We start from the raw sequence: 24,810 nt of genomic DNA, 5'->3' as shown, positions 1-24,810 counted from the left end.
TTGCCAAAACATTCCTTACTTCATTAACTTTTAAAAAAAAAAATTTTTAATCCTCTGTTTTGCTAAAAAGAATTTTAAACAGAAATTCTGAAAGACTGGTTATATCAACTATATAACACTTTCTTAACCTATTTTACTAATATGTTTTACAAATACTGTATCCCTAGTGATGGCTCATGAGGCAATGGACTGTGATCTTCAAGTACCATTAGATGGTACTATAGAACAGACGACTCCAGCTGAAGTCACCAGCCAAGGGGCGCCTCTCCTCCAGCCTACCTTTGCTGAAGTGGCCAATAGCCAAGGAGGAGCACTTGATCAGCCTGCACCCGCTGAAGTGGTCAGCAGCCAAGATGGACTCCCCGCTCCACAGCCTGTGCCACCAGCATCCGTTGATTTGCCAGAGGAAGTACAACTCTCAGAAGGAAATATGGAGACTGTCAACCCAGGAACTTCAGAGGAGCGTAGACAGGGATCTGGTGCTAACCAGACTGTCCGAGCTGCTACGGCCGTTTCAATGAACAACTTCATCAGTGGGCTGCAGAGACTTCATAACATGCTGGAATTGCTGAGACCCCCAACTTCAAACCACAGTGTGGGGCCAGTGAGAATGAGGAGAAGAGCAGGATCCATTTTGAGGGCAAGAACTGGAGGGTCTCAGAGGCCACATAGTGCCAGGTAAAATATAAGTTAAATGATTGATGCCACTCTATGAATTGTGAAACTCAGATTCTAGTCACACCCCCAGTGCTACCAAAGTTAACATTTCAGAATCCCCACTTCTGGTAGATTGGATAAAATTAGTACTTGCCTTGTTTACTTCTTTTAGTATTGAGCAGATGGTTTCAGTAATTTGCTTTGAAAGCTAGAGGGAAGTTTGTAAGCAGCAGTGTTTATTGATGGTTGGCCCCTTTTATTTATTATTATTTCTTTATTTATTGTGTACAGTGTTCTGTCTGCATGTATGCCTGCAGGCCAGGAGAGGGCACCAGATCTTACTATAGATGGTTGCAAGCTACCATGTCGTTGCTGGGAATTGGACTCATGACCTGGAAGAGCAGTCAGTGCTCTTAACCTCTGAGCCATCTCTCCAGTCTCCACCCCTACCCCTTTTATTTAAATGTTTTCAATTTAATTTATTTAATTAAAATGTTTTCAAATATGCATGGAGTGTGTACCTTCGTGTGCATGGGTATTGAGGCAGGGTCTCATTTGAACCTAGAATTCTCCCATGTGGCCAGTTTAGCTAACTAGCTTGCTCTCGGAATCTCTTGTCTCCATGAATTACAAGTGGCCCTCTCCACATTTCCCTCTCTACATTTACACATTCTGGGTATTTGAATTCTGGCCCTTATGCTTGAATGGCAGGTGATTTACCTGCTGAGCCTTCTTCCCAACTATGGTGTGCCCCTCCCCCCTTTAAGATTGATTAATTTTTAAATTCTGGGCATTTTGGTGCATGCCTTTAATCCCAGCCCTTGGCAAGCAGATCTCTGTGAGCTTAAAGTTAGCATGGTCTTCATAGACCCTGTCTCAAAAAACAAAAATGTTTAATTTAATTATGGGAGGTGGATTGTAGAATAGATGTTGAAAGATGTGTCGGCCAAGCCATTTGACTGATAGCCATGTAACTTCTCTGCAAAGTGAGTAAACCTGAAAGCTCAAGGCTCTACAGTTTATTGGAAAGAACCTGCATTCTGTAACAAGATAAATATGATACTAAAACATTTTTCTCTGTTACTGTATTTTGAGCAAATTCTACACTAAATTCATGTAACTGAATTTTCCTAAGACTGGTTGCTTCAGACTTCTGAACTATATTTTTCTTTGTTTGAAAGTAGGGTCTTTTTGTTTTGTTTTTACATGTACTTACCCATGTATGTGTATGTATATGAGCACACTCATGCCACAGCACGGATGTGTAGGTTAGAAGACAATTTGCTGGAGTTGGGTCTGTCATACTTATGAGTCCCCAGTGAAACTCAAGTGATTGGCTTGCTCAGCCATCTCACCAGCATTGGGTAGGGTGTTTTCACCAAAAACAACCATTGGTTGGTTTTGGTGTTTGGTTTTTTTTTTTTTTTGTTTTGTTTGTTTGTTTGTTTTTGTCCCAATGAGATAATGTCTTATTATATAGCTCAGGCTGGTCTGGTAACAGCCGCCTGCTTTCACTTCCCGAGTACTGAAATTATAAGTGTTGCCGCCCTGCTGGCTTCTGAGTTTCAGAAATTTAGATGAATTTCTTGCTGTAGTGTTTGCCATTGATTCATCTGATAGACTCCTTGGGGCCAAAATGAGCAGCTTCTGCCTTAGATCTAGCGAAGAGGCTAATTTGGGGAAAAAATTAAATAGTGAGCTGATCTTCCCAACAGACCCCTAAGCCAAGGTTACAAACTATTCTGCTTGATTCTAGCTGCCAAAGGCATCATTCATTCATCAAATAGTATAACTCTAATATGTACATTTGAATTTTACTCTAGAGATAGATCAGAGTACCTGTTATCACACAGCTAAGGAAGGTTAGGACTACAGATGATAAAGAAAACTTAAATGTGTCAAGAACAGGGTGGGTTGAAGAGATGGCTCAGCACTTGGCTGCTCTTCCAGAGGACCAGGATTTGATTCCTAGTATTCACCTAGCTGCCAACAACCATCTGTAGCCCCAGTATCAAAGGATCTGATGTCCCTCTTCTGGCTTTTGTACTACTTGTAGGTGGTTCACAGACATACATGCAGGCAAAGTGTCATAAATGTAAAAAAAAAAAAAAAATTGTAAGAGGACAGCTATATGTGGTACATGCCTTTAATCCCAACACTTTTTAGTTCCATAATCTGGATACCTTATCCTCAAACAAAGCCAGGTAGTGGTGATGCATACCTTTAATCCCTGAACTTGGGGAGGCAGAGACAGGTAGACCTCTGTGAGTTCAAGGATAGCCTATTGAGGCTACATAGTGAGATCCTGTTTAAAAATGGGGTGGGGAGGACACAAAGTGTTCTTATGAAATTCTTTAGGATTGGAGCTAGAGATCCAGCCCAGGAACTCTGGACCTTGTACTTACTATGTAGGCACTTTACCAAAAAAAATGGCAGAATAAGGACTCTAGAAAATTTTCTCCCTAGAGTAGTAAGGTACTAGTAAGATATGAATCAAGTTTTTATAACTGAGAATTAACCAAATGTCTAGTAATCTAGGGAGTGACTAGTGAATCACTAGTCACAAAACAAGTGAATCTTGGTCCATTTTGTAGTGTTCCCTATTCTCATCCCTTTGTCCAGACCCATGGTAGCCTTGAAAATAGACTGACAGCCACCCACGGGGATCTCAGTGCTGTCAGAATACAAGGTCTGTTTGGAGAGAATCCTCATTATGTGATCTGCTTGGTGGTTGGTTTCCTAAAAGACCCCATGATTAAAGTATATTTAACCAGTATTTGCCTAATCCATTTTTTTCTTAAAGTTTTATTTTTAAGAATTTATTTTTAGGGCTAGAGAGATGGCTCAGAGGTTAAGAGCACTGGCTGCTCTTCCAGAGGTCCTGAATTCAATTCCCAGCACCCACATGGTGGCTCACAACCATCTATAATGAGATCTGGTGCCTTCTTCTGATCTGCAGTCATACATATTGTATACTAAATAAATAAATCTTTAAAAAAAAAGAATTTATTTTTATTATTTTAAATTATGTGTCTGTGGGTGTCTTTTAAATTTAAATTCTTGTGTGTAGGTATATGCATGAGAGTCCAGGTACTCAAAGAGACTAGAGGCGTTGAATCCCCTATAACTGGAGTTATAGATGGTTGTGAGCCTCCATGTGGATGCAGGGAACTGAACCCTGGTTTTCTGGAAGACTCTTAACCACTGAGCTATCTTTCCAGCCCAGGTAGATTTATTTTCAAATATATGATTATTTGCCTGTGAGCATGTATATGTACTGTGTGTGTGCACGCGCGCCTTGTGCCTGGTGCCCATCAAAGTAAGGAGAGGCATCAGATCTCCTAAAAGTGGCGTTACAGATAGTTGTAAGCTGCCATGTGGGGGCTAGGAAACAAACCCAGGTCCTTTGTAAGAGCACAGTGTAAGTGCTGTTGTTACCTGCTGAGCTGTCTCTCTAGCCCTATAATATGTTATTTTTCGACTCAGCTTTCAACGGAAGCATTTCATGGCCTTGAAATAGATTGAAATAACTAGGACTTGTCTTCACATCATCAGAGATTATTCTTGCAATGATGGTGCGTTGTACTATAATTCTTTTGTCTATGTACATACAGGTTGAGAACACCAGTATACGCCTACTTTCAGGTAAGCAGGTCTCAGCCCTACGTTCCAGCCACTGCTCCTGATTCAGAGACTAGGAATGTGACGTCAAGTACTGAGTCTGACAGTGACAGCGTTGCAGAAAATGAAGAGGCTGTTGTCCACACAGAACAACCTGAAGCTAACGCTCCAGGTCGGTATTTTATTCAGATTTGTATTCCCAGAATAAATCCTCATAGCATAGGTAGCTTTCACTGGCTGTGGTGGCATTAAAAGACTGTCACATAATTTTCTGTGATTTGTGTTCCAACAAATAAGTCCCTTTGTAATGACACTTTACATTCCTTTTCACTTTTTTATACTTAAGTGATCTACCTGAGATAGTTACTGACTGCCATGCTAAGCCAGTTATTAGATCCCTTTAATAATGGCTAGACCAAGAGTAGGCTGACACCTCCAAAATGTCTCTTCATGCCAAAGTTCAGGGCTACATCATTTTTAAAGATAAAACTACAAGCCGGGCGGTGGTGGCGCACTCCTTTAATCCCAGCACTCGGGAGGCAGAGGCAGGCAGATCTCTGTGAGGTCAAGGCCAGCCTGAGCTACAGAGTGAGTTCTAGGAAAAGCGCAAAGCTACACAGAGAAACCCTGTCTTGGGGGGGAAAAAAAGGATAAAACCACAATTACATTAGTGTTAGAGGGAATTGGAGTGAGTAACCTTGTAACATCTATCTTTTTCCAGAATTTAGCAATATTTTCCAGACACAACATGACAGTTATTGATGTATACATCCTCTAGTTGTTTTAGTTTTATGTTTTAGCTTGCACAGACGTTTAATTATTTTGGCTAATATATCTGGACCATGGTCAGGGTCATGGACAGTCCCAAAAGTATTGCCAAGGTGGATGTGGCTAGGAGGCTGCAATAGGACGATGTGAATGTGAATGCAAGGTCAGCTTGGGTTATATAATGATAAATTCAGCAGTCTTGAGTTGTGCCGTTCATTTCTTAGTATATTATATTTTGTGTAAATTGAATTTTATTTAGCAGTTGGTGAACAGAGACCCCTAAAATAGATATCCTGCTTACATTTAAAACCTACTAATACCCAGATTGTATTCTTTCAATACCTTTTCCCTTAAAAATTTTTTTAGATATTTTTAAAATTTATTTTATGTTTATGAATATTTTGTTTGCACATATGCCCAAGGTAATCAGAACAGTGCATTGGATTCTCTGAAACTTGAGTTATATCAATGGTTGTGAGCCACCATGTGGATGCTGGGAGCTGAACCCCGGTCCTCTGCAAGATCAGCAAGTGCTCTTAATTGCTTAGCCATATCTCCAGACTCTGTTTTTGGTCTTTTGGTTTTTGAAGACACGGTTTCTCTGCGAAACAGCCCTGGCTGTCCTGGAACTCACTTTGTAGTCCAGGCTAGCCTCGGAGTCAAAGAGATCTGCTTGCCTCTGCCTCTTGAGTGCTGAGATTTAAGGCGTGCACCACCACTGCCCAGCCATGATGTCTTATTTGTAGCGTGTATAGTTATTTTTACTGCATGTTCCTCATTGTCCTTTGGAATTGTTGGTAGGAATAATTTTGTGTCCAAGATTAGAAAAACTTTTTTTCATCTGTTGCGGCGCACATCTTTAATCTCGGCACTTGGGAGGCAGAAGCAGGCAGATCTCTGTGAGTTTAAGGCCAGTGTGGTCTACAGAGCAAGTTCCAGGACAGCCAGAGCTACACAGAGAAACCCTGTCTCGAAAAACAAACATACTATATATATAATATATATACATATAAAGATGAGAATTAATCAACTGTAAAGAGCAACTTTAAAACTATTGAGGGATTTTTAATGTAAACCAGATTATTATTATTAGATGGTATTAAGGAATTACTATTAATTATTCAAGGTATATTAATGATACAGTATTTATATAAAAAGGTTTTTAGTAGTATTGTAAAGTATTTTACAAGTGTATTGACACTTTAAGGTTTGTCTGGTATTCAAACATACATAAAACAATGTAATAGGGCTTAAGAATTTTGTGAGTTTTTTTATATTTTTTAGGTAATTTTTATTTGTATAAATGTATTGCTTGCATATATGCCTACTGCCCAAGAGGGTATCGGGTTCTCTGGAACTAAAGTTAGGATGGCTGTGAGCTGTCATGTGGATGCTGGGAACTAAAACCTGGGTCTTCTGCAAAAATAACCAGTGCTCTAAACCACTGAGCCATCTCTCTAGCCACTGATTTGCTTTTTAAATTGGATATTTGTGGGTAATACTTTTTTGTCTACTTATGGAATGTCCAAAATAAGTAAATAATAATAATAAATCTCTGATGCTGTATGATAGAATTGACATTCTTTTGCAAGAATACTACAAATTCAGATGGACGGCTGCAGTGAGGCTTCTTTGTTAGCGTCTCTTACCTAACTTCTGTCTTTCATATATTGTCGATGCTACCATTTCTGGATACAACTTGGCAGAACAAGGAGTTATCTCAACAGAGCAAGAAGCTACATCTGTCACAGGAGGTGATGCAGTTCCTGAAGCGGTAACATGAATTTTCTTCTTCCTTTTTCCCCACATTCTTTTGTCTTGATATAAGATCTTACCTGAAGTTAGTCTGGCTTTTAACATAGGATCCTCCATCCTTGGCCTACTAAGTGCTAGGGTTTCAAGCATATGCCACCACATCCAGTTTGAACATCCTTTTAAATGAAAGTTAAGATTTTCATTTTAAATGAGCCTACAGGTTAAATTGGAAAGCTTTGCAGGCTTTGTGGATGAAAATTCCAGATGTGATTTCTATTCAGTTATTCATTGTGTGATTGCTTCTTTGCTTTTTTTTTTTTTTCTTCCTGAGACAAGGTTTCTCTTGTGTAGCCCTGGCTGTCCTGGAACTTGATCTGTAGACCAGGCCTCTCAGAGATCTGCCTCCCAAGTGCTGAGATTAAAGGTGTGCACTACCACCTGGCTGTGACTGCTTTTTTTGTTTTGTTCTGTTTTTCGAGACTGGGTTTCTCTGTGTCATTTTGGAGCCTGTCCTGGAACTCGCTCTGTAAACCAGGCTGGCCTCAAACTCATAGAGTTCTCACTATGTAATCCTGGCTTTGCCTGGATCTCATTGTATAGACCAGGCTGACCTCAAATTCATAGAAATCCTCCTGCCTCTACCTCACAAGTGCTGACATTAAAGGCATGCACCACCAGGCCTTGCACTGTTTAGTGTGTTTGTTTGTTTTAGGACAGTCTTGCTATGTAGCCCAAGCAGGCCTTGTTTTAGTGTTTGTATGTTTCTCATCATAGGATACATTTTAGTCAACTCCCTGTTATGCACACTATTGCTCTTTTTTCCCTCCTTTTAAAGTTTTTCTGATATAAGTCAAGAACATCCTTGGACAGTTAACAGATAGTTGTAATTATATTCATGAGATATATTTCTAGAAGAGGTTGCTATATCAAAGGAAAGTATGTTTTAATTTTGATAGATGAAACTTGCATTTGAAAATTTATGCAACCTAATACCCACACCAACAGTATGTAAGCATGTCTGATTTTCTTTCCTCATTGAGACAAGGTCTTGTTCAATACTCCTGGTTGACTTACTAAGTAGCTTAGGGTGGTCTTTAAATTTGTAGCAATGCTCCTGTCTTGGGCTCCCAAATGCTGAGATAATAAACATATATCCACAGTAGTGATTGGTATCATCAGGTAGCAATTTATGCCTGTGTAGTAAATAAAAAAGTTTCTCTAGTTGCATTTAGTAACTATAAATGATTGCTTATTGATCAGTATGTGTATTTTGTTAAGATTTTTATGTTCTTTGTTTTCTCATAATTACCTTTGACTGGAATGGCTATAGAAGTTAATAATCAGTTTAATTTTGCATGTATAAAGAACTTCCTTGATATTCGGGAGGCAGAGGCAGGTAGATCTCTGTGAGTTCAAAGACAACCTGGTCTACAGAGTATGTTCCGGGACAGCCAAAGCTGTTATTCAGAAAACAACTATCTTTTTTCTATCGAAAAACAAAAAGTAAAAAAGTTTTTTAAAAAGAACCTTCTGCGGGGCTGGAGAGATGGCTCAGAGGTTAAGAGCACTGGCTGCTCTTCCAGAGGTCCTGAGTTCAATTTCCAGCAACCACATGGTGGCTCACAACCATCTGTAATGAGATCTGATGCCCTCTTCTGGTGTTCAGGTACATGCAAGCAAGCAGAACACTGTGTATAGATAATTAAAAATAAAAAAAAACCTTCTGGACTTGAACAAGGATGGCACCAGTAGACACGCTGATGTAGAAGAGGGCAAGCTGATGAGTGGTCTTCAGCCCTAGACAGAACTGTAGGCAACTGGAGAATGCTGAAAGCAGGAGAAATGGTCTTCTCTGGAGGAGCCCACCAAGTGGTGGTCAGTACTGACGGTCAGCCTGAAACACATACAAGTGACGTCATGTGACTGAGCAGGCTGTGTTTATATTTTGTGTGTGTTATGTGTGCATACATACAGATATATGTATGTATACACACATGCACACATGTAACAACAAAGAAAAAGAGGACATACAGGAGGGGTTAGTAGTGCACTTGATTCAATGCCAGTCTAGGCTATAAATCAAGACTCTGTCTCCAAAAAGTAAAACTACCTACTACCTGGTATTGATTGTTGGTTATCATGGTAGTTTCCAGATTGTTTTTGCTTCACTTTCTATAGCTTTGAACTGGTAACTGTGTTTCTTTGTTTGAATTGGAAAAGAAAGAGAATCAAAGAACTTTGTAAGATCAAAAATAGGGGACCAGAGAGGTAGCTCTTCTACTGGTAAAGGCACACCCTGAGACTCACATTGTGGACAGAGAACAAACCCCCAAAAGCTGTCTTCTTAACCCCACATGAAATAATGAATGAATGACAACAAAAGGTATGTCAGGTGTGGTGGTACGTGCTTGTAATCCCAGCACTCAAAAGGCTAAGTTGAGAGAATCTGAATTTGAGGCTAGTATGGTTCAATATTCAGGCCCTTTCTCAACAGCAAAAAAAAAAGTATTAATGGGATATAGCTTAATGGTAAAAGACATGTTTAGCATGTATAAGGTTCCACCCCAAGCCAGGCGGTGGTGCACCGCCTTTAATCCCAGCACTCGGGAGGCAGAGGCAGGTGGATCTCTGTGAGGTCGAAGCCAGCCTGGGCTGCAGAGTGAGTTCCAGGAAAAACACAAAGCTGCACAGAGAAACCCTGACTTGAAAAACAAAAAAAACAAAATAACAAAAAACCAAAGGTTCCACCCCAGGGGCTAGAAAGATGACTCAGCAGTTAAGAGCATTGGCTGTTCTTCCAGAGGACCCGGGATTCAATTCCCAGTACCCACATGGCAGCTCACCACTATCTGTAACTCAAGTTCCAGTGGATCTGACTCCCTCACAAAGATATGCAGGTCAAACACCAATGCATATTTAAAAAAAAAGTTCCACCTCACCCTGCAGAAGTAAATAGTATATATAGTATACAATGTATATTTTGTCAGATTGTATTTTATGAAAACGACATGTGTCTAGTAGGTGTTGCACATTCTTTGCAGCTTTTCAGTTAGATTTATATCGTTTTGGTACAGTTTTATTTGGTAGTTTGCACACAGAGACTTGTTTTTGCACTTTGTCACCTGAATGCATTTCAACTTTCATCCAGCAGTCTCCCCAGAAACCCAAGGTTCTGCCTTCTGTGGATGATGAAGAAGGGGAAACTTGCACAATATGTTTGGAGCAGTGGACCAGTGCTGGGGACCACAGGCTCTCAGCCTTACGCTGTGGGCACCTCTTTGGATATAGATGCATTTCTAAATGGCTCAAAGGACAAACACGAAAATGTCCTCAGGTAAGGACCGTAAACAAGGACTATGCATTAAATCAGAATCCCTAGAACCATACTGATTGTGTCTCATTGGACTCTTTAGTGCAACAAGAAAGCCAAGCACAGTGACATCGTTGTCCTTTATGCCCGATCCCTCAGAGCTTTGGACACAAATGAACAGGAGCGCATAAAAAGGTAGGTAAGGGCTGGTGAGGTAGTTTAGTGGGTAAAGGCACTTGCTTCTAAACCTTACTCAGTAAATTGAATAACCAGGTCTTACATGATGGAAAAGAACTGACTCCTGCAGGTTGTCCTCTGACCTCCACATAACACACAGTAAATGTGGTAAAAGGGGGGGAAAGTTTTAAAATCTGCCTCACTAGACTTTCTTGACTTCTTTTTGTTTGTTTGTTTCTTGGGGGTTTTGTGTGTGTGTTTTCGTTTTCAAGACAGTATCTGTATAGTCCTGATTATCCTGGAACTCACTCGGTAGAGCAGGTTGGCTTCAAATTCACAGAGATCCGGCTGCTTCTGCCTCTCCTGAGTGATAGAATTAAAGGTATACACCACCAATGCTGCCTGGTTAGACTTCTCCAGTTCTCTATGGTGCCCGTTTAACCCTCTGCTAGCTGTACAAGCCTTTGGTTCCTCTTAGTACTAGGAGGTTGCGCATATTCAGTGTGAGGTCCTTTTCTTTATCCGGAGGCACTCTTTGCTTCTTCTTAAACATATCTGATAAGGAAATTATCCATCTACTTTTGTTATGACCCTGGGGTTTTACTTACTTCTGACTTGGGATTTCTGAGGATCATTGAAGTTATGATCTTAGACACTGTTATTACATAATCACATTCTGCATGATTTGTTGTCTATACAGTATTAAAAATGTGAGGCTGGGAGCCAGAGGTGGTGGCACATACCTTTAATCCCAGTATTCAGGAGGCAGAAGCAGGCAGATTTCTGTGAGTTTGAGACCAGCCTGGTCTGTATAGAGTTCTAGGATAGTCATGGCTACATAGACCATGTCTCCAAAAAATAAAAATAAAAAATGTGCGGATGAGGGTGGGAAGTATAGCTTGGTGGTAGAACACTTGCTTAACATTGCGAGGCCCTGGATTTCATCTGAGCACTGGGGGATAAAAAAAAAATTTGAGTCAAGATCTGGTTTGGCATGGTTGTCCACGGTAATTTTAGTAGTTTGGAGGCTAATGCAGAATTGTGGGAAATGAAAAACCAGTCTGAGCAAATAATGAGCTCCAGGCCATAGTAAGACTCATCTTTTTGTTTGTTTGGGTTTTTGGTTTGGTTTGGTTTATGTTTTTTTTTTTTTTTTAAAGATTTATTTATTTACTATGTATACACTGTTCTGCCTGTATATATGCCTGCTGGCCAGGCACCAGATCTCATTACAGGTGGTTGTAATCTCCCACATGGGTGCTGGGAATTGAACTCGGGACCTTTGGAAGAGCAGCCAGTGCTCTTAACCTCTGAGCCATCTCTCCAGCCCCTTTTTTTTTTTTTTTTTTTTTTTTTGAGACAGACTCTTACTATGTACCTCTGGCTGTCCTGGAACTCACTTATGTAGATCAGGCTGGCCTTAAACTTAGAGATCTGCCTGCTTCTGCCCCAAGTGCTAGGATTAAAGGCATATACCACCATGCCCAGCTAAGACTCAGTCCTTTATCTTTTTTTCTTCTTTCTTTCTCTTTTAAGTTTGAAGCTGCACACTATGGCATCTTATGGTAGTTTCAGATGCTCAGGCAAGAGGATTGCTTGAGTCGAGCAGTTCAGGGCCAGCCTGTACTACATAGGCTTATGCTCATCTCACCTAGTGGTTGAGAGCACTAGCTGCCTTGCAGAGGAGCCAGATTCCATTCCATGCACCTACATTGGACAACTAACAACCATCTTTAACTCCAGTTCCAGAGGATCTGACAATGTCACCGGGACTGCATGGGGCACTGTATGCATATAATATATACAGATAAACTGAGGCGTGCCCACACATCCAAAAGAATTAATTTATTTGTTTGTTTATTTATTTATTTTGGTTTTTTTCAAGACGAGGTTTCTCTGTGTAATAGTTCTGGCTGTCCTGGAACTCACTTTGTAGACCAGGCTCAGAGATCTGCCTCCTTTTGCCTCCCAAGTGCTGGGATAAAGGCGTGCCCCACCACCGTCATAAATTTAAAAAGAAAATTGTATAAGAAATCCCCATGTTGGGTTATAGAGATGGATGGCTCAGTGGTTAAGAGCACTTAACTGCTTTTGGAGAAGACCTGAGTTGAATTTCCCAGCACCCTCATGGTGGCTTACTACCACCTGAATCTGTGATTCAAGGAATCCAATGCTGCCTTCTGACTTTGGGCACCAGACATGTGCATGGTACATGGAGATTCATATAGGCAAAGATTCATATACATTGAAGGAAGATAAATAAATCTTAAAAGAAAAAAAAATCCATCTCAAATAAAAACCAAGCTGACATGTATCTTAGTTGGTGAAGCACTTGCCTAGTGTGCCAGAAGCTCCAGATTCAAGCCCCGTAACAACATAAACTTGGTGAGGTCGTATGTTTGTAATTCTAGCAGTAGGGAGGAGGAGACATAAGGATCAAGAGTTCAAGGTCAGCCTAGGATACATGAGACCAAAGCTCAAAGAAAAAAAGATTCAACATATTTAATGTTTTGTTTGTATTTGGAGACCGTCTTACTCTTAACCCAGGTTGGCCTGGAACTTCCAGTGATCCTTCTGCCTTAGTCTGCCAAGTGCTAGAATTTCCAGTGCACACCACCAGTCTACTTGGCACATACTGAGTAGTTCTCTTTGATTTGTGACACTCTCCTTTAAAACAGCATTCTTTGTAGATGTTAAGTGAAGTTTGCACATACAGTATTTGTAAAAAAAAAAAAATGCTTTTGTAAGTGCTAGATAGTTGCTAATAACACCACTTAAAATATGATTTAAGGGGCTGGAGAGATGGCTCAGTGGTTAAGAGCACTGGCTGCTCTTCCATAGGTCCTGAGTTCAATTCCCAGCAACCACATGGTGGCTCACAGCCATCCGTAATGAGAAATGGTGCCCTCTTCTGGCCTGCAGGTATACATGCAGACAGAACACTGTACACATAATAAATACCACTGTATACATAATAAATAAATAAACCTAAAAAAATATGATTTAAGAACATTAAAAATGGTGGTACATTAGCTTGTGAGATGGCTCAGTGGATCAAAGCATTTGTTAAGCAAGCCTAATGACCTGAATTTGATAGCTGGAATCTTCAGTAGAAGGAGAAAACCCACTTGTAAAGTTATCCTGTGATTTCTATACATACATAGTGGGGCACACAAGCACCCGGTTCTCACATCATAAGAATCTTTTTTTCAAATGCTGACATATTCATGGGAAATAGAAGCAGGAGAATCACAAGTTTGAGGCCAAGACTGGGGACATATAGCTCAGTGGTAGAGCACTTGGCTAGCATGCACAAAGCCCTGGGGTCTGTGGCAAAAACAAGAGGAAAGGGAGAATGCCTAGCAATTTCCAAACTGCCTGTGCTACATAGGCTTTCTCTTGAAAGAAGAGGACGACTGAAGTTTAAAGTGTCCACTGTTGAGCAAATGGCAGTGCAGACGTGTGTTCATTTGGGAGGTTGTGAAACCTTTAAGAGGCCAAGATTGACTGAAGGAAATGGTTCACTGAGCAGGGAGGGCCTTAGGAGTTAACCTGCTTAAGTTGTAGCCTGACCTCCTGACTTTCTGGTTAGCAGAGGTGTGAACGAGCTTTCGTAGAGCCACCAGTTGCCATGATGTTACCTCATGCTCTGAGCCCACAGAGATCTTTCCTCAACTTGTTTCTTGTTGAGGATTTAGTCACAGCAATGATACAATGTCACTTACAGATGTTTAACACAAATACAGTTATCTTACTCCAGGCAGTTATTTTTTTTAAAAAGGATATATGCAAAGGTTCACTTAATGAAAATGATTTATGTTAATAATCTAGGTCAAGTAGATTAATTAGTTGAATAAACTGATATCTATGTGGTGTGATATTAGACATTGCAAAAAATGTTTTAAGTACACACACATCACATCATTATGACTACATTTTGTTAGTATTGCCTTCCTTGTTTTTACTCATTTGCTTCACAGTTTTGTTTTTGTTTTTGTTTTCTTGGTGGAGCAAAGTCCTATCATCCTTGCACGAAGGAGACAGAGGCTAGAAGATTTCAGGTTCAAGTCACTATATAGTGAAACCCTGTTTCCCCAAACCATAAAAATCACTCATTAAAATACATACTTGTGTTTAAAAAGCAAAAATCACACTGGGGATATAGTTCAGTGCTATCCTAGAATAGCCTAGAATGTACAAATCCTTGAATTTGAAACAGTACCACCAGAAAATGAAGACAAAAGCATCCACATGGCTATCAATGGATCATGAGGTTTTAAAAACACTTTACTTTAGCCTCTTTAGGAAGAATAAAAAAGAATAAAAAAATAAAAAGGTGCACGCCTTTAATCCCAGCACTCAGGAGGCAGAGGCAGGTGGATGGATCTCTGTGATTCTTGAGACCAGCCAGGGCTACACAGAGAAGCCCTGTCTCAAAACCTACTCCTAAAACAGAAAGAAAAAGAAAAAATAAAGCAAGCATGGGGGCTGGAGAGATGGCTCAGTGGTTAAGAACACTGGTTGCTCTTCCAGAGGACGTGGGTCAGTTCCCAGCACCCACATGGCAACTCACAACTGCCTGTAACCCCGTTTCCAGGGGATCTGAGGAAAAACCAGAAAAAGAAAAACTATGAAAAGGCTAATAAATAGATGAAAAGGCTAATAAATAGATAACGGAAGCAAATTAAGTCACCTTTGTACTCAACTTCTATCAAATCTTAACATTTTGCTGCATTTGCTTTGGGGCATTTCTAAAAAAGTCAGTTCTAAGCAACTAAGCATTGTGCTTTTCTGAAGTTCCAGCCACCTCTGAAGATGAAGGGAGGTAGATAAATCACTGTAGCCCATGAGTTCTGTTTGAGAGCATCCTGGGCAACCTGTAAAAAGCTGCTTTTTAAGTACTGTGGAGGTGTTTGTTGTTGTTTGAGATGGTCTCGAAGTTGTCCTGGCTGTCCTTGCAGTCTGTAGACCAAACAAGCTGAGAAACTTGACTTCTACTGAGTGGAGACTGAAAATAGCATAGGAAAGTCAGAGAAAGACCAACTCATTACTTGAGCTAAAGCAAATTATAAAAGATTAAACTTAAATGTGAAAAGATTATCAACTGGTGTAAAATAAAATAAACCACTGTTAGTTGTCACAAAGTATGTAAATTAAATAACAATCAAACTAACAGAAGTACAACAGCTAAAACTTAAAAAGTTTACACTAAGCAAATTCTAACAAAAGGCCGATTAGAATGAAGGCAAAAATGTATGTACTGACATAAAAAATAGCAATATATAATTATAAATTTGCATGTACTTAAACATTTCAAAATATGAAACAAAAAAGCTAGAACAAAATTCTACATCACTGAAATAGCAAAGAGGAAGATTAAAAACTAGAATGACAATGCTGCCCTTATTTATTTCATGAGAAATTAAAAAAGAATCCCCTGATGGCATTAAGACCAAAAAAAAATCAGGGGGCTGAGAAATGGCTCAGAGGTTAAGAGCACCGACTGCTCCTCCAGAGGTCCTGAGTTCAAGTCCCAGCAATCACATGGTGGCTCACAACCATCTATAATGAGATCTGGTGCCCTCTTCTGTATACATAATAAATAAATACATCTAAAAAAAAATCAGATTAGACCAAATATGGTGGCACATTCCTGTAATGCCAGCAACTAAGGAGAGGGTGAGGCTGTGTGTGTGTGTGTGTGTGTGTGTGTGTGTGTGTGTGTGTGTGTGTGTGTATGCGCCAAGGTTCACATTTAAAGGCTTTGTAACATTCTGGCTTGGGGTCGCAGTTCAGCTCCAAGCCTGTTCTGCAGCCCTGATCCATCTACAACTACATTTTTCACCAATCAGGATTCGGGCATAGGGACTTTCCTAGGAACGTATCTCTGTGGTACACGTATCTTCTTTTCATTGGTTGGTTTAATCAAATGTGGTCAGGTGGCTTTCCTGCCATTCTTGTCTCAACTTACCAACTAGGATGTCAGTTACCCAGGGAGTGTGGGGAGGTCTTGGGAAATTAAACCTTATTTGACCCTTATGCAAAATGGAAGTTCTATCCAGAATGGCTTCATTCGGTTCCTTCTTACACTGGGATGTCTTCTGTAGCTTTCCTGATACTCATCTGCCTCTGGCTTTTCCCTTCTAGTGACTTACTGAATGAGCAAATGCTCAGGAAGCAGGCAGAGTTAGAATCTGCTCAGTGCCGGCTCCAGCTTCAGGTTCTCATTGATAAATGCACTAAACTCAATAGCCGTGTCCAGGTGAGTTTGTCCTTTCTAATTCAAAAACATTTTAAAGCCAGAAATAAAGAGAAGAGCAACTTAAGAGGAATCAAATTACATAAGTTGATCTCAGTTTGCCCAAAAACCCAAATTTCTATGAATTCTGTGAGGGCTTTAGACACAGTGCAGCCACTAAGGACTATCAATGTTTGATAGTTTTCTGCATTCTTCATTTCAGTCACTTGGGGAAATACTCTGAAATGCAGTTCTTTAAGGTTCATGGTAACGTTTTCATGATTGGCAAGAAATCATAATTGGGGGCTGGAGAGATGACTGAGCAGTTAAGAGCCCTGGCTGGAGAGAACCTAGGTTAAATCTTAGCACCCACATGGCAGCTCACAACTGTCTATAACTCCAGTTCCAGGATACCTGACACCCTCATACAGACATACATGCAGGCAAACATCAATGCATTAAACATTAAAACATTAAACCACTCTTGAGGAGGAAATAAAAGCTTTCATTTACAGTCTGTTTCCTTGTAGTCGTTAGAAACCCTTATTATGCGGCATCAGAACCAAGTTATGCAGCAGCACCGGGGCTCCCAAGCACGGTGCGGGAACTGCTTGCCCTCCAGCCAGAGCCAGCGTAAATACCACTTTCAGAAGACGTTCACAGTGTCGCAGACAGGGAACTGCCGAATCATGGCCTACTCGGATGGTTTGAGCTGCCTAGTGGTATCACAGCCTTCTCCTCAGTCCTCCTTCATTCCAGGTAAACAATTCACAACCTCATCTTTTGTGTTCATTGTTAGATACTACTTGCTTCTCTTCTGTTTTTGAAGAATCTTGGGCTCAGTAGTGATTAAACACTGAAAACAGGCTGTCTCCTTAATTTTTTTCTGTCAGTTCCCTGTAAATTGAATGCAAGTACTTTGGGTGCTACAAAGATGCCTTTCATAGTGGCACATGTCTTTAATCCCAGTACCTGACAGGCAAGTGCAGACAGATCCTTATGAGTTCCAGGCCAGGCTAGCCTCTTCTACACAGCAAGTTTCAGGAAAGCCAGGACTACATAAAGAGACCCTGTCTCAGAACAAACAAAAAACATATCTTTCATAGCTAGATCTATTGGCACACACATATACCTGTAGTCTCAGAATTCAGGAGGTTGAGGCAGAAGTTTGAGGACACTGTGGTCTATATAGTGAGACCCTGTTTCAAACAAACAAAAAATGTCTCTTTCAGCTACAAATAGTACTTTTATCACTGCACAGGCTGTTGCCTTCCTTTAAAAAAATTCTTTCATGTCTGTTGCTTTTATTTTGCAAATTCATTCATCAAGAATGTAGAAATAGGGCTAGAGAGATGGCTCAGTGGTTAAGAGCACTGGCTGCTCTTCCAGAGGTCCTGAGTTCAATTCCCAGCAACCACATGGTGGCTCAAAACTATCTGTAATGAGATCTGGTGCCCTCTTCTGGCCTGCAGGCAGACATGCAGGCAGAACACTGTATACATAATAAATAAATATTAAAAAAAAAAGAACGTAGAAATAACTGATAATCATGTGAATGTGGAAGTGTGGGTCATTGATGTAGTCCAAGGAGAATATTCCCTGTGTATCTCATTTACTGTACAGATTCATTTAAGAGTTTTGCAAAAACTATTCCAGAGACTAATTCAAATTTAAACAAAATTTAATATTTTGGAATTTCAGGAATATAATAGTCATTTTATTAATATATATTAATGGGGGGCTGAAGAGATAACTCAGTGGTTAAGAACACTTGCTGTTCTTTCAGACAGGAAAGTGGTAGGTACTCTTTTGGAGTTCCAGAGTTCAAAGCCTAGCACTCACGTTAGGTGTCCCATAACGATCACCTATAATTCCAGTTCCAGCTCCAAGGAATCTATTGGCTCTTCTGGCTTCTATGGGCACCCACATTCATGTGCATATACCCACACAGAGACAAACATACATAAGTAATAAAGTTGGAACTGGAGAGAAGGTTAAGAGCAGTCAAGTTCATTAACTGTTCTTCCAGAGGACCCTGATTCAATTCCCAGCCACACATAAGGCAACTCACAACCATCATAAACTGTAACTCTAGTTCCAAGAGATCTGGCACCCTTTTTCTGTCCTCCAAGGGCACCAGACATGCACACGGTACACATCATATGTGCAGGCAAAGCAAAATATAAATATTAAAAATAAAGCTTGCCAGGGCTGGAGAGTTGGCTCAGTGGCTACGAGCACTGGCTGCTTGGTTCAGATCCTAGCACCCACATGATGGATCACAACCAACATCCATAACTCCAGTTCCAAGGGATCCAGTGCCCTCTTCTGACCTCTGTGGGTACCAGACACGCATGTGGTGCACATGCATACATATAGGTAAGGCACCCATACTCATAAAATAAAACAAATCTTTAAAAAAAAAATTGCCATCCTAGTTTCTCCAACCCCTTGTCTCTGTTCTTTATTGCTCATATCCCTCGTACATCTTGAATTATCGCTCTTGTAGATAAATTATGCTTAATATTTGTCTAGACAACTTAATTTATTTTGGCTATTTGAGACTGAGTCTTACTATGTAGACCAGGCTGGCCTCAATTGTCTGTTGTTGTTTTTCTAGAGACAAGGATTTCTCTGTGTAGCCCTGGTGTCCCGGAGCTATGCAGCCCAGGCTGGCCTCGAACTCACAGAGATCTGCCTGCCTCTGCCTCCCAAGTGCTGGGATTAAAAGTGGGTGCACCATCACTGCCAGGCTGCTTTAAAATACACACACACACACACACACACACACACACACACACACACACACAGAGAGAGAGAGTTTATTTTTATCTTAACGTTCATTGTTGTTTTGGCTGCATGTATGTCTGTATGAGGTTGTCAGAAGCCTTGGAACTGGAGTTACAGACAGGTGTGAGCTGCCATGTAGGTGCTGGGAATTGAACCCAATTCCTGAGTTCTCTTTCCAGCTTCCCAATATTGCTCTTTTATCTCCCTTCCAAATGCTAGGACTGTAGTGATATCCTACCATGCCCAACTGTCCCAACAGCTTTACTGAAATATAACTTGTAAAATAAAATTGTACGTATTTAAAGTAGCTTTGATGAGTTTTGTAATCTTTTACCTATCCTTAATCTCTTCTCACTCATAGGCAGGCACTGATATGCCTTTTGTTACTGTGTTGCATGTTCTTGAACAGTATATGAATGGCATCATACAGTCATATGCCTTTTTTGTTTGTTTGGTTGGTTGGTTTTTGGTTTTTCAAGACAGGGTTTCTCTGTGTAGCCTTGGCTATCCTGGAATGCAACCACCACCCAGCTTTTTTGGTTTGTTTTTAAGACCCATATTTTTATGTAAATTAATAGTGTATTGCTGGGTAGTATTTCATTGTATGTGTACATTGTAGATTTGTTTATTCATCTATTTATTGATGGATATTTGAAATGGATTTTGCTTTTTTAAAAGGTATAATCCTGGAGTGCTGGGCATGGTGGCCTTTTTATCCCAGCATTCAAGGCAAAGACGTGCAGATCTCTGAGTTCAAGACAGAGCAAGTTCCAGGACAGCCAGGGCAATACAGAGAAACTGTCTCAAATCGGAGCGAGGGTGGGGTTGGATAAACCTGGGGAATATTCATTTTCATTATTTGACTAGCTGTTTTTTTTCTTTTCTTTTCTCTCTCTCTTTTTTTTTTTTTTTTTTTCTGAGACAGGGTTTCTCTGTGTAGTTTTGGTGCCCGTCCTGGAGCTCACTCTGTAGACCAGTCTGGCCTTGAACTCACAGAGATCCGCCTGGCTCTGCCTCCCAAGTGCTGGGATTAAAGGCATGTGCTACCAACGCCCAGTTGACTAGCTGTTTTCTAAGGACTTGGATTCTAAGAAAGATAAGCAAAGGTGCTAACTACTTTTAAAAAATAGTTCGATTTTGCCATAATTTACTTCTATGTGCCTTTTTTGAACTCTCTTCTTTGGTAGGCTTTGGTGTTAAGATGTTGAGTACTGCCAACATGAAAAGCAGTCAGTATATTCCTATGCATGCCAAACAAATACGTGGATTAGCTTTCAGCAGTCGATCCAAAGGCCTTCTGCTCTCTGCTTCCTTTGACAATACTATTAAATTGACCAGGTAAGTGAATCAAGGGTAAGATTCGGCCTGGGCCATTGTGCATCAAATTATTCTTAATTCTCTTATTGATCTGAGGCATTGTCTCCTTTTAAAAGTATATATGCAACAGGCATATGCCTTTTATCCCAGCACCCAAGAAACAGAGTCAGACAGATCTCTTGAGTTTTAGGCATAGTGAGTTCCAGTGCAGCCAGGGCTATATAGAGAGACTGTCTCAAAATAAATAAAAGTAGGGGCTGGAGAGATGGCTCAGTGGTTAAGAGCACTGGCTGTTCTTCTAGAGGTCCTGAGTTCAATTCCCAGCAACCACATGGTGGCTCATAACCATCCGTAATGAGATCTGGTTCCCTCTTCTGGCCTGCAAGCATGCATGTAGGCAGAACATTGTGTACATAATAAGTAAATAAAATCTTTAATAAATAAATAAATAAATGTGCATGAACCCTATGTGGTGATTGAAACATGTAATCCAAGCACTTGGGATCCTGAGAGGCATAATGGTTACCATATGTTTGAGGCCAATCTGGACTACATAGAGAATTCGAGGACAGCTTGAACTACAGAGTTAGAAGAACAACAGAAAAGTGAACATAAAGCTGAGTGTGATAGCAGATACCTCTAATCCCATCACCTGAATGGTGGAGACAGGAAGATTGAGACCCAAGGTCAGCCTAAGATGAATGAGACAGAAAATAAAAGTGACATAGTAGGTCACTAAATTAATGTGTAGTGAGTGACCTGAATCTGTTAGTTTTTGTAGTGCTACAAATTGAACCTGGGTCTGGAATATGCCAGACAAGCATTTTATCATGGCACTATCCATCCATTTTTATTTCTTACTATGAGGTTTAGTAATTGACCTAGGCTAGCCTTGACCTTGGAATTGTCCTTCTTCAACCTTTTGAATAGCTGGTGTTTCAGGTCTTCACCAAAGGCTGGGTTGTCCTAATTCTTTAAAATTCCATTTAAAAAAAAATACTCACTTTTATTTATGTGTGTGGGTGTTTTGCCCTGTTGGATGACTGTGCACCACCTGAATATAGTGTCTGCAGAGGCCATCAGGTCCTCTGGAACTGGAGTTATAGATGGTTGCTAGTCACCATGTAAGTGCTAAGAACTAAATCCAGATCCTCTACAACAAGTGATCTGGACTACTGAACCATCTCTCCAACCCCTAAAATTATATATTTTTAAAATCCATATTAAACTGTGTGGATGAGAGCAATGTTCTGTAGATGTTGGGATAATGATGTGGAGGGATCATTAATGCCTTGTAACATAGAATTGCCACAACAGCTCAGGACTGCTTATTCCAGTTCTGCTCCCTAGATCATTAGTAGTATAAGCCAGACTTGAGTGTGATCCATTCTTTTCTAGCTAGCTTTCTATTCCTCTTGACTCTTTAAGGGAGGCAGTTGGAGGCAGCACCTGCCTTTTATCCCACCAGAGGCAGAGGCAGCAGGTGGATCTCTGAGTTTAAGGCAAGCCTGGTCTACAGAATGAGTTCCAGGACAGCCAGGACTACATAGTGAAAACCTGTCTCAAAAAACAACAACAAAAAGTTGGGGGATAGGGTTGTGTAGTAACTCGGTGGTAGAACACATGCCTCATAAGCATGATATTAGGCAGGAGGAACCCTAGGGAAGGCTTGGCTTATATAAAAGCACTTACTACAGAAACTTAATGACTTGAACCCATGATTGGGGGAGAGAACCACTCCAAAAAGTTATTATCTGAACTCTATACGTACAATGTGGCATGCATGCATCCACGTTCTCACACACATATATGGGGTGTGTGTGTGTGTGTGTGTGTGTGTGTGTGTGTGTGTGTGTGTATGTTTTAGATGAGGATAGGAATGGGTACTAAAGAGATGGCTAGTTCATTTCCTAGTAGTCAGCATTGAGCAGCTCGAAGACCAGTTTCAGGGGCCCAATACCCTCTTCTGGCCTCCTATGGCATCTATGCAAAGACATACACAAATAAAATTTTTTAAAGATTTTTTTCATCATGTACATTTGTTTTTTGCCTAAATGTATGTCTGTGTGAGGATGCCAGATCCCCTGAAACGAGTTACAGACAGTTGTGAGCTGCCATGTGGGTGCTAGGAATTGAACCTGGATCCTCTGGAACAACAGCCAGTGTTCTTAACCACTGAGTCAACTCTCCAGCTCCCAAATAAAATCTTTTTAAAATGGGTGAAGGTATGCTAGAAAGATGATTTGGTAGTGATGAGCACTGACTGCCCTTCCAGATGACCTAGGCTCAGTTCCCAGCCCCCACATGCAGTTTACAACTGTCTTAATTCCAATTCCAGGAGATTTAAAACTCCTTCTGGCCTCCTCAGGAAGGGTACTCATATAGTATACAGACTTGCCTGTGGGCAAAACACCCATACATATTAAACAGTAGTAATTTTATAGTTTAAGTATATATATATATATAAATTAAATAATTAAAAGGGGGCCAGACAGGGTGGCACACATCTTTGGCCCAAGTCCTTGGAAGGCAAAAGTAAGATCACAGTCCAAGGCCAGTCTGGTCTACTCAGCAAGTTCTAGGGCAGCCAGGGTTGCATAGTGAGACCCTATCTCAAAACAACAGTAAGGGCAGGGACAAACTGGAGCTGTAGCTTAGTGACAGACTGCTTGCTTACCAGGCATTTGTCCCTAGGTTCATTGACTACCACCACAAAAAGTGTGTGCGTTTAGGGTGGGGGTGCTGTTACACAGTGTTAACGGCTGCTTCTGGGTGGTTGGATTATAATTTTTGGTTTCCCTTATATTTTCTACTTTCTTGTATTACTTACTGATTATCTGTGTGACAGTTAATTATAAAGTAATTCAATAGAGAATGGAATGTATCGTTTGTGTATTTCTTCAGCTTACCCTTTTACTTCATTATAATTCAAGAATTAAGTCTGCAGACCAGAAAACACAAGTGTTTTGGAATTGAGAACTATGCAGTTCCCAGAGGAAATATGAAATCCAGATAGTTTAGGGTGCGGATATATTCTCAATAAATATTACTTTGTTAAATGTTTTATTACTCAACATTATCAGCATTGTATACATGATTTTCTTAATATAAAGTGGTAAAAATCTCTTATAACTCCAGCCTAGAAACAAATACTGTGGTGCAGACTTACAATACTGGACGTCCTGTTTGGAGCTGTTGCTGGTGTCTTGATGAAAACAATTACATCTATGCTGGCCTGGCCAATGGTTCAATTCTGATATATGACCTACGGAACACAAATGCCTATATACAGGAGTTAGTTCCTCAGAAAGCCAGGTAGGAAAAACTAATTTTTATGTAGATCACAACAGCATTCTTTTAAATTACTACTATATTAGTTCATTCCTCGGAGTGTCGCAACAATTGACCACCAGTCTAAGATCTAGTACTTTCATCACTTCAGAAGCAATAGAATTTGAGGCAGGGTATGGTAGCGTATACCAGCACTTGGGGAGCAGACAGATCTCTGAGTTCGAGTACAGCCTGATCTACAGAGCGAATTTTAGGACAGTCGGGACTACACAGAGAAACCCTGTCTTGAAATACCAAAATAAAGTGTTTGGTTTGGTAACTTCTGCATAATTAAATTAATAGGAACATAGCTTGCAGGGTAGTGTTTGTGAAAGGATTCTTAGCATATAATGTTCATAAACTTGCAGATGGAAATTTAGAAGATCTAACCAAAGGCGGGGGGGGGGGGGCACAGCACCCTTAATCCCACCCAGCACTCAGGAGGCAGAAGCAGGCTGATCTCTTGAGTTGGAGGCTAGCAAGTTCCAGAGAAAGTTCCAGGACAGCCAAGGATATACAAAGAAACCCTTTCTCTCTTTTTTTTTTTTTTTTAAAAAAAAAGGGAGGAAGAATAAGAAGAAAGTCTAACCAATGCTGGTTGCTTATATCTACAATCCAAGAACTTGGGGGGTGGCGCGCTGAGGCAGAAGAATGGTTATGAGTTTATGGTGAGAAATTTAGAAAAAAAAATGATCTTTTTTCTGAGTTAAAATGTGGTTGCTTTGGGCTGTTTTTGTTACAGGACTTTCTTTTGGAGTATCTAATGTATCCTGTTGAAGGTAGATTCAGAATGTTATGTGTATTTCCTTTTTCTTTTCCTATAGCGATAGCTAATTGTTTTTACATA

The 24,810-nt window shown here is 40.4% G+C and overlaps 1 protein-coding gene across 3 annotated transcripts in view; it reads left to right on the top strand.

Moving 5' to 3' along the window:
* Positions 1 to 24,810, top strand: part of Rfwd3 (ring finger and WD repeat domain 3) — a 34,281-nt gene that overhangs the window by 2,525 nt on the left and 6,946 nt on the right. For 2 of the 3 annotated variants that reach the window (XM_028891055.2, XM_028891054.1), the window contains exons 2-10: positions 168 to 678; positions 4,272 to 4,450; positions 6,753 to 6,820; positions 9,950 to 10,135; positions 10,215 to 10,306; positions 16,436 to 16,550; positions 17,057 to 17,285; positions 20,504 to 20,654; positions 23,772 to 23,948. In XM_028891055.2, the coding sequence (XP_028746888.1) occupies positions 170 to 678; positions 4,272 to 4,450; positions 6,753 to 6,820; positions 9,950 to 10,135; positions 10,215 to 10,306; positions 16,436 to 16,550; positions 17,057 to 17,285; positions 20,504 to 20,654; positions 23,772 to 23,948 (1,706 nt within the window). In that variant the 5' untranslated portion in view covers positions 168 to 169. The remainder of the gene's footprint in view (positions 1 to 167; positions 679 to 4,271; positions 4,451 to 6,752; positions 6,821 to 9,949; positions 10,136 to 10,214; positions 10,307 to 16,435; positions 16,551 to 17,056; positions 17,286 to 20,503; positions 20,655 to 23,771; positions 23,949 to 24,810) is intronic. The other variant, XM_037206280.1, reaches the window with a different exon arrangement.

Source organism: Peromyscus leucopus, chromosome 5 (assembly GCF_004664715.2).
Source record: "Peromyscus leucopus breed LL Stock chromosome 5, UCI_PerLeu_2.1, whole genome shotgun sequence".
Taxonomy (NCBI): Eukaryota; Metazoa; Chordata; class Mammalia; order Rodentia; family Cricetidae; genus Peromyscus; species Peromyscus leucopus.
The sequence above is the reverse complement of the archived record's forward strand: the minus strand, read 5'-3'. Positions and strand labels throughout refer to the sequence as shown.